Source organism: Pipistrellus hanaki (genome assembly GCF_964339955.1).
Source record: "Pipistrellus hanaki genome assembly, chromosome: 6".
NCBI classification, from domain to species: Eukaryota; Metazoa; Chordata; class Mammalia; order Chiroptera; family Vespertilionidae; genus Pipistrellus; species Pipistrellus hanaki.
In genome coordinates, this window is record NC_140508.1 from 62,906,374 (window position 1) to 62,916,800 (window position 10,427).

Consider the following 10,427-nt stretch of genomic DNA (forward strand, 5'->3'; position numbering starts at 1 on the left):
TTTATCAATGGACATCTAGTTTGCCTCCATATCTTGGCTATTGTAAATGTTGCACTCAGCATTTGAGTGTATGTATCTTTTTGAGTTAATATTTTTTATTTTCTTCAAAATACCCAGAATTAGAATTGCTGGGTTGTATGGTGGTTTTATCCTTACTTTTTTAAAATGAAATTCCACAGTGGCTACAGCTATTTACAATGCAACAAATTGTGCACAAGGGTTTGCTTCATCAACACTTGTTATTTGGATGCCTTTTATTTTATTATTTCCTTATCCGGTCGCTGTGGCTAGGACTTCTAATACTATGTTGAATAAAAGCAGTGAGAGCGAATATCCTGGTTTTCTTCCTCAGATTGGAAGAATAGCTTTCAGCTTTTCATCATTGAACATGTTGTTAGCTGTGCATTTGTCATGGATGGCCTTTCTTATGTTGAGGTATGTCCACTCTATACCTACTATATTGAATGTTTATCATAAATATATGCTGAATTTTGTCAAATGTTTTGTCTGCTTCTATTGAGATACGACTTTTACTTTTGGATTAAAAAAAAATATATATATATATATATATATATATATATATATATATATATATATATTATTGATTTTTTACAGAGAGAAGGGGAGAGAGATAGAGAGCTAGAAATGTCGATGAGAGAGAAACATCGACCAGCTGCCTCTTGCACACCCCCTACTGGGGACGTGCCCACAACCAAGGTACATGCCCTTGACCGGAATCGAACCCGGGACCTTTCAGTCTGCAGACTGAAGCTCTACCACTGAGCCAAACCGGCTTTGGCTACTTTTGTTAAAGTGGTATAATAGGTTGATTGATTTGCAGATATTTGAACCATTCTTGCACCCTTGTAATAAATCGTGGTGTATTTAATATTTGTTAAATTCACTTTGCTAATATTTGCTGAGGATTTTTATCGCAGTGTCTTTGTTTGGTGTTTTGGTATCAGAATAATGCCAGCCTTATAGAATGAGTTTGAAAGCGTGCCTTTCTCTTCAATGTTTTGAAATTTTTTTGAGAAGGAGAGATATTAATTCTTCTTTAAATGTTTTTCTTCTGGTTGTGGAGGTTGTTTGTTTGAAGGGTTTTGATTACTGCTTTAATTTCATTGCTAGTAATTGGTCTGCACAAGGTCTCTGTTTCAGTATTGGAAGATTGTGTTTTTATACGTTTATTTATTCTAGATTGACATTTGTTGGTATATGATTATTTAGAGTATTCTTTTAAAAAATATATAAATTGTTATTGATTTCAGAGAGAGAGATATCAATGTCAATGATGAGAAAGAATCATTGATGTCTGCCTCCTGCATGCCCTGTACTGCAGATTGAGCACACAATCAGGGCATATGCCTTGACCTGGAATCAAACGGTGACCTACTAAGATCCAGGAGAGCTGGCCAGAGGAAAGTCTCTTTTATCTTTGTGCTTGACTAACAAAAGCTCGTTGGTAGTGGTAGGAGACCTGGCACGGCGAACACAGTCCTTGTGGAGGAGTTCAAGTCTTGATACCAACCAGGGAGTGTGTATCAGCCTCAAAACTGAGGGTCCCAGACTCGGATTCCCCAAAGAGTCATTGGGGACCCTTTGGAGAGAAAGACTGATAGAGGGACAGGAGAATCTGAGCTGTGAATGACCCATCAGCATGTTAATCAATGCATACGAGGAAGAGAAAAGAAGCAAAGTCAAAATGAATAGCCATTTAGGAAACACATTTGGATGCACTTTCGGGGAAGGATTCTCCAGGAACAGAAGAACAGAGGTTGTTCTGTGCAGGTGTCACCCAGAGCTGCATAGGCCGGCAGCCTGGCACCCACCTGTTAAAGGGAGGGTCGCGCTCCAGAGCTCTAACCGCTAGGTGGAGCCTCAGGCCCGCGCCTGGGACCAAAGCAGAGCAAGAGGTCCCCAGGGAGCCGCACAGAGGCGGGGCTGCGAGGCTGTACAAAGGCCGGGGAGCCGCCACCGGGCGCAGGGCGCCTATGCGCTGCTGGAGGAGTCCCGTCCGGGGTGATGGCAGTGCGGCTCCTGGCGGAGGCCCCAGCCTGTGGATGCCGGAGTCCCGCGCGAAGGGCCCCCGGGCTGCTGTGCAAGAGGAGCGGAGCGGGGTAGAGCTGGTAAATAGCCCCACTTTCTTTGTACTTCATTCTTCGCCTTGGAAGGAATGCAAAAGCGTGCCTCCTGTCACGGGGGAAGAGAGCTACTTGGGTATTTAAACAGCTTGGTGCGATGGTGAATGTGATAGTATAATTGGGCGCTCCCGATTCCTGAGACAGAACTAGGCGAAACGACAAATGCTTCCATTTCAGTAAGAGGTTATGACGGAGGGTGGAAAAGGATGACAGAAATTCCAACTCCCAGATGTGCTGAGTTTGGAGGGCAAAGGGATTTTTTAAGAATATAAATCATGGGAGAGACATTGGGCAACCAAGGAGTGATCTTGCTCTAGTTCTTGGTAAATTCAAAATCCCTTGTTTCCCCGTGCTATTTGTATGTGTAACTTATAAAAGTATTTATTAATCAGACGTTGTTGGAATTCAAATGCAGAATCGGGGGAAATGTTTGTTGAGGGGAAAACATCATTCTGTGTGTCTCAAATTCAACAGGCATGTGCAACTAAATGGATGAATGGAAGGCAGTAACTGGTTATTTGCTCTTATATAAAATTAATGAATCACCTTGATGACAGTCTTAATTGTCACTGTGGAGACTGACTCCTAGCGGATTTTAGAAGTGTCAGGACAAATCTTAGTTGAACTATCGGAGGGCCTACTTTGTAAAGTATATGATTTGTCTAACCACTGTATATCTGAAACCAGTATACAATAATATTTAATGTAAACTAATATTACATATTAAAATGATATTTAATTGAAAATTGTAAAAGGATTGAACTGCCATCTTGGACATGAATAATACAAGTTATTTGTATAAACACAATGTTACTACTCTAATAATTGTAAAAATGTTACTAATGTCAACAAAGCATGACACGTATGTTTGTTTTACACATTAGATTGTTTAAAAAAGAAGGCATCCATCTGCTTCTCTTTAGAGAATATGGGCCTACATAGCCTTCAGAAATCTAAGGTCACTGGAGAAAAGGCAGTGGCCTAGAGCCTTAGGAATGTGCAAATCCGGAGCCTGGAAGGGGTTTTATAGGCTGTGTGTTGGGAACACTTTTGAGAGTGAACTTGGGTGCCAGGACAGCAAGCATACAGAGTGAAACTGTCTCAGGCACCCGGGGATGTGTGGTCGCTCTGTCCAGAGGTCTGTGACAGAATGGGAGCTTAAAAGGAGGAGGACCGGAAGGCTGGTGACAGTTCTAAGCCTGCGTGTCGGAAGGACACTGTTCCGGGAGTCCGGGTGCACGGCAGGATGTGTTCTAACACGTAGAATCCTAACACTCAGCGAATGCTCCGAGTCCATTCACTCCCCATTCTCAGGTTTGGCTTGCTTTCGGAATGCTGCTGTGTTTCTCTGGCACACTGTTAACCTCTCTGAATCACGCGTGACAACCTGTTTTGCAGTACATTGGGTGCCGAGAAGAGGAGCAATGAATTCCTCATTTCGCCTGTATTTCTTAGATCTCGGCCTGAACGCCACGGAGGGCAACCTCTCGGGACCACATGCCAAGAACAGGTCTTCGCTGTGTGAGGACATGGGCATCGCGGTGGAGGTGTTTCTCACGCTGGGCCTCATCAGCCTCCTGGAGAACATCCTGGTCATCGGCGCCATCATAAAGAACAAGAACCTGCACTCCCCCATGTACTTCTTCGTGTGCAGCTTGGCCGTGGCCGACATGATGGTGAGCATGTCCAACACCTGGGAGACCATCACCATCTACCTGATCAACAACAAGCACCTGGTGATCGCCGACGCCTTCGTGCGCCACATCGACAACGTGTTCGACTCCATGATCTGCATCTCCGTGGTGGCCTCCATGTGCAGCCTGCTGGCCATCGCGGTGGACCGCTACGTCACCATCTTCTACGCCCTGCGCTACCACCACATCATGACCGTGAGGCGCTGCGGGGCCATCATCGCGAGCATCTGGGTCTTCTGCACCGGCTGCGGCATCGTGTTCATCATCTACTACGAGTCCACGTACGTCATCATCTGCCTCATCTCCATGTTCTTCACCATGCTGTTCCTCATGGTGTCCCTGTACATACACATGTTCCTGCTGGCGCGGACGCACGTTAAGCAGATCGCGGCGCTGCCCGGCTGCGGCTCCGTGCGGCAGAGGACCAGCATGAAGGGCGCCGTCACCCTGACCATGCTGCTGGGCATTTTCATCGTGTGCTGGGCCCCGTTCTTCCTCCACCTCATCCTGATGATCTCCTGCCCTCAGAACCTCTACTGCTCCTGCTTCATGTCCCACTTCAACATGTACCTCATCCTCATCATGTGCAACTCCGTGATCGACCCCCTGATCTACGCCTTCCGCAGCCAGGAGATGCGGAAGACCTTCAAGGAGATTATCTGTTGCCACGGCTTCAGGACGCCCTGTATCTTCCCCAGCGGCTATTAGAAGCGCCCTCGGCAGCGTTCTTGTCTCCTTCCTTTACATTGTAATGAAGTCAGTGAGGGGCAATCCGGGAAACTCAAAAAATCAAAACTGTGCATCCCATTTGTCCTTTCTCTTGCTCTTGAATTGGTACTTAAAGATGCATTCTTCCCTCCACCCCTCTCTTTCCTGTGGTGGTGGTTGGGCAGATGTGCGCATGCAACTTACCCGTTTTGGAAATGATCTGTGACCATTTATTATTGACCCGTTTTCCTACTACGTTTTCTCCTTCTCCCGCCCATTTCTGGGGGCCCCATCCATCTTCCATCTAGTGTGTGCTCAGGGTCTACACAGGATGAAGAGCTGACCATAATGGAAGAAAACCTGTGAATATTTACATCTTGTTGATTGCTTTCTCTCCCCAGAAACTGTTTTGTAACTCTTTGATATCCCTGGGACTTATCCATGCTTTTCAGGGTAAAATAGAGTGGACAAATTCTTTTCATTTGAAATTTCCTGTTTATTTGTTATGGGATTTCTCTATAGCTCTTCTTTCTTGAACTTTTGGCTGTATGGCTTGTGTTCACAATTGTCCAAGGATGGAATTTCCTTAATTCTACTTCTGTCAATCATGTTTTTGCTTTACCCAGATATAAAACTTTATGCTACAAAACCTTACATCATGTGGTGTGAAAGTTTCTGCGACTCTCCTTACTGTCTTATTCTGACTCAGCCTGGAGTTTCCAAATGAATGTCTTGGGGACATGTTATGGGCTCCAAGTGTCCCATGCGATCCTCACATACTCCCTGCCCGCTTGTAACACATGCCCGTAGCCAAGCCATTTCATACTTTCTCAAACTGGGCCTGTCTCTGAATTTGAAACCCTGTCACTCACTGTATGATTTGCACATCACAATCCGACTCCAGCAGCCAGAGAAGGTCAGTGCCATCTCTAACCCAGGGAGTCCCGTCTTCTCCAGTGTGGAACGGAGTTTGAAAATCTGAGTTCAGGTCCTGACTCTGTCTTTGACAGGTGATGTTGCCTTAATCATCTCATTTCAGGTTCCACATCTGGGCTGACCTAACAGGATGGTCTTGAGAACTGCAGATGTGTGTCCAGTGGGAAGGAATACATGTAACATAGTGATTCAGTAAATATCTGCAAATTAGCCCGGCCCTGGGACTCCAACACAAAGTTCCCTAAACAAAACATCCATGTAGCTGTCAAACACTACATGGTATTCCATATGTACTCTTCCTGTTTCTGTAGGAACTTCATTTGATATAACAACATGTGTTCAAAGCGATGAGATGTGTGCTGTTCAGAGTGTTTTGGGTGTTTCTGCCCATTAGTCAGCAGCTGCAGCAAAAGGAGAAGTTAGCATGAAGTTTCCCCGACAGTATCTATTGCCTGGATGATGGCCGTTTCTCAGTTTAAGATGATTTGACTCCCGAAAATCAAATAATACTGTACACTTGACATTATACATTGTCTTACAGTCTGTCTCTTGGTAAATAAGTGTTGTGAGGATGTCACTAACCATGTACTTAGTTGGGGGCTAGAAGCAGCAGCCATTGGATACTCTCTGCCATCAAAGAGCTTATGGGACAAATTATTTAAGACATGAATATGTTAAGATGCGTGAATACACTGCCAACAGTTCAAGGTGCTACGCACAAATGAGAGTTGATGAAGTGCAGACGATACCTGCTGTAAAATAAGGACTGCGATAGCTCTGTGTCTGTAAAGGCAATTTTCGCCTATGGGTTCAGGGAGCATAGCAGTTTTGTGGTGAAGGTGTAACTGAAAAATCCCCCAGGTTGTCTCTACCTCAGGTGCAGATGTGGCTCCTCTTGAGCTGGAGACCAATAAACTAAAAGGACAAGTTATCTGATAAATGATGGTGGGACAGGGGACCACACAGTCACTCCCATTCAGCGGAGGGACAGGAGGAGGCTACAGGGCGTTACATTTCCAGGGTCAACAGCAACGGTGGCTGGTGCTGCCTCACCAGACCGTGCAGATCGGCACTGACCTCCCAGGCTCTGCGTGCTGGTCCTCTTTGTCCCGATGGCTTTTCCTTTCCCTCATCCTAACCCTGTGTGCTGTGAGTCTGTCAGGTTGTGAGGGAGAGTCTTGCTTTTTGTTTTATTTCTCTGAGACCTTTTGTCCAATTGAAAGGACTCACTGGATCCTTTTGCTACATCCCTCTTGGCATTGATTCTGAGACAGCTTCCGTAATCTACTAAGAGGATTTGCAGTGATGGTGAAACCTGACCCCTTGATTTGATCCTAGTGCCAAATCTGAGTTTTAATTTGGCCTATGTTATTCAATGTTTTAAATTTAATTTTTTATTTATTGGGTTGAGAAGAGCTATCTCTTCCCATGCTGGAGTCCCTGACTCTGGATTTTCTTGGAAAAAAAAAAAGTTTAATTTTAAATCTGGTTTCAAATGTATCAATAATCCTATTACTTATTTATTGTAAAATACATAAACCATAAATTTACCATATTAACAATTTTTCCGTTTACAGTTCAGTGGTATTAAGTGCATTCATATTGTTGTTCTACCATCTGGAATCCCTTTTATTCCTGCTTGCATTCAGTTAATTATGTGTGTAGCTCACCACTCCCTTGTAGTATTCCATTAAATGCAGCCAACAGTAGCCAATACACACTCCTGATACCCTGTTTTCAGACCTTCCCCCATATGCTTGTGTATGATATCCATCAGTCAAACTCTTTTCCCGCAACATCACATGCATTGCCATCTGTCTCTGCTCTCTGTGTATTTATCCATTTTAGATTCTGATCCAGCCACTTCTCTATAACAATTTTTGTGCTTGCCAGAATAGTCAAGGACAGTGCTTCTCAAACTTTAATAGCTATATGAAACATGAGAAGAGCATGTTTAAATGCAGATTCACATTTGGTGGCTATGGAGCAGGAACTGAGAGTTTGTGTATTTAATAAGCCCCCAGACGCTGTTGGTCCAAGGATCCCACTTTGAGGAACAACATCATCCTGTAGAAACAAACAGAGCCAAAGTCTCAGCGACTTCACATGATAATAAAAGTTGATTTTTCCATCACGTTACATGTTCTGCACAGAGTAACAGGGAATCTCATGGTAATTACTCAAGGACCCAAGACAATGGAGGCCCTATCCTAAAACATACTTGCAGGTGAATTTCTATTCCACTCATAATCCATTTGCCAAAATAAGTCCCATGGTCTAACATCAAAGTAAGCCAGAGAAATCCAATTCTACCGTTACCTAGAAGGAGGTGAACTGGCCATTGGTGAGTGGCACCTATTGTGTGGTCAGTCAGTGTCTCTGTCCTCAAGGAGCTAATAAACTTAAAAACTCTAAGAATGAACTTGTGTGGAATAGCTATGTGGGATGAGGGGAATGCATTCCGACCTCAGTAGCACTGATACTCACAGGTGGTTGTGGGCACATAGCAGAATTTTGTGATCAGGGGATACGTTTGGAAAAGACCCTAAACTAAACTAGGATATATTTAGCTCTTTCCTTCTTCCTCCTTGACAATAATTATTGTGCAAAATTTGAGAGAGGAAATATTAGAACCAAAGTGAGAATAATACATAAGCATATTTTATAAGTCCTTGAAGGACAGGTTAGAGATGCATAATTGTAGAGAAAAGGGGAACACAGGGTTGGAAAGTACTTTGCTTGATGAAATAGCCTGACTAGAACCAATGACATATGTTAGGGCAAGAGTAAAAAAATTATATTACTGGAAATTATAGAGGTAAGATTATGTGAGCCTTGAAAATCAAGGAGAAGAATCTATTTTATTCTTAAATAGAAACTAGAGAGCTATTGAAAGTTTTTCTTCCCTCCCTCCCCCTTATTAAAGACATGACCATGAACCAACAAAATCTGTGCTTGTAAATAATTTTGAGAACAAATTGAATTAATGTTGGCAGAGATGGGAGGGAAGCTGTCACAGTCAGGCAGGCTGCAGGCCTGAGGGTCTGTACAAGTTGTGCAATGAGATGGAGAGAAGAGGAAGCCATTTTAAAGGAAGGTTCTCTCTGTTTGAGACCCCATTAACTACAAAGGAGACTTGGCCCTTAGGTGCCCCTTTGCCTTACACTAGAGCATGCCTCAATTGTATCAGTAAAGTCTGAGGCATAATAACATCATCTCTCTATATAAAAGCCTAAGCAACCATTACTACTGGTTACCGAACGGCTAGTTGCTATGACATGCCCTGACCACCAGGGGGGCAGATGCTCAATGCAGGAGCTGCCCCCTGGTGGTCAGTGAGCTCCCACAGCCAACCTCCTGTGCCTGGCCAACCTCCCACAGTCTCTCCCCCAGGCCAGCCAGTCCGATTGGCCCCAATTGGGACTGGGCGAGACAGCCCAGATTGGCCCCTATCACTGGTCAGGCTGAGGGACCCCACCCAGGCACAAATTCATGCACCAGACCTCTAGTCAGAAATAATGAGGTATGAAAGCTGGAGCATACAAAAACTTCCTTAGGATCTCCCAACATAAACCGACTAGCTTCTTAAGCTATTTTTCTCTCCTTCTCTTTACCATTAAAATGCTTGCTTGCTTTTCTTTTCTACGCGGGCTCTTCACAATGTGGTGTTAACCCTTACCACCCCTACTGACATACAATTCACCAATTCCAAACAGCTTTCTCAGGCTCTACTTTCTTTGCTTCATGTGCAATATTTGAAACTATTATCTGCTTCTTTAAACTCCTTCCTTAGCTTCCATAACACTCACTGTGCTGATTTTGGGATACTTTCTTCTATCAACACTTTTACTTCCTATGGCTCTCTTAGCTCTCCCATTTCCCACATACAGGCTTGCCCTGTATCTGTAGAAAATTTCCTTTTATTTTATAATTTTTCTCTCAGGAATCTCTCAATGTCCTTGATTTTGACTCTTTTTTTAAAAAAATTAAATTTATTGGGTTAACATTGGTTGATAGGTTTCAAGTATACATTTCTGTGATACATGATCTGTGTATTGCATTGTGTGCCCACCATGAAAAGTCAAATAATCTTCCATCACCCTATTTTGGCTTCCCTTACCCTTTACTATCCGCTTCCAACCTCTCCCCCCTAGTAATCACCAGGTTGTCTGTGTCTATGGGTTTCAGTCTCATATTGTACATATGAGTGAAACCTTATGGTTCTTGACTTTTTCTGTCTAACTTATTCTGCTTAGCATAATATTCTCAAGGTCCGGAATCCAGGGTTTGGTTCTGTGATTTTACTTACAAGCACATGGCCACATCCTGGACAAGAGCTTTGTCAACATTAAGGAGATGCAGGAGACTTGTCTCATCCCGGCACCTTGAGCATTGCTCTATTATTTTTCTTCTTAGCTTGACTTCTAACTAGAGAGAGCAACAGAATCGGGCATTCGAACACAGACCATATACCCCAGGTCAGAGGAGACAGGCAGAGTCCCTGAGATGCCTCTTCATCCATGGTCCTGATCAAACTTTTTTCTGCCAGTAGGTGGCAGTGAACATATCCCAAATTTTTATCATCCATCTAACCCTCTGAGCAGCCAGTTACTGAGTTCAAGTAGCTCCAGGTGAGAATTCTTCCCAAGACCTCATTGCTTGAAAGCTAGTCAAAGATGTCGTGAGTGCAAATTACATTTTGAAAGGATTGTTTCATTTAATTCCCCAACCACCTTAAAAATAATCAAATATTACCATTCTCAGTTTACCCACGAGGAGACTGAAGCTTAGTGAGATTAAGTAAATTATCTCAATTCAAACTGAGGGACTTCAAAAAAAAATGCATTTCTTTGTTGTCATAATATTTAAATTATATTTTTATTGATTTTAGAAAGGGGAGAGGAAGGGAGAGAGAGAAACATCAATGATGAGAGAAAATCATTGA

The 10,427-nt window shown here is 43.5% G+C and overlaps 1 protein-coding gene across 2 annotated transcripts; it reads left to right on the forward strand.

Moving 5' to 3' along the window:
• Nucleotides 1-1,970: 1,970 nt before the first annotated feature.
• On the forward strand, nt 1,971-5,199 carry MC5R (melanocortin 5 receptor). Of its 2 annotated transcripts, none has more exons than XM_084888436.1 (2): nt 1,971-2,129; nt 3,543-5,199. In XM_084888436.1, exon 2 carries the CDS (start codon nt 3,569-3,571, stop codon nt 4,544-4,546), a length of 978 nt encoding a protein of 325 aa, XP_084744562.1. In that variant the 5' UTR covers nt 1,971-2,129; nt 3,543-3,568; the 3' UTR covers nt 4,547-5,199. The 2 variants fall into 2 exon arrangements, with proteins under 2 accessions (XP_084744562.1, XP_084744563.1); XM_084888437.1 differs by having other exon boundaries at nt 1,986-2,129; nt 3,600-5,199.
• Nucleotides 5,200-10,427: the final 5,228 nt, after the last annotated feature.

Bases quoted from the DNA above. Each gene is read 5' to 3' on its own strand.
- MC5R (XM_084888436.1), top strand. From the start codon at position 3,569: ATGAATTCCTCATTTCGCCTGTATTTCTTAGATCTCGGCCTGAACGCC.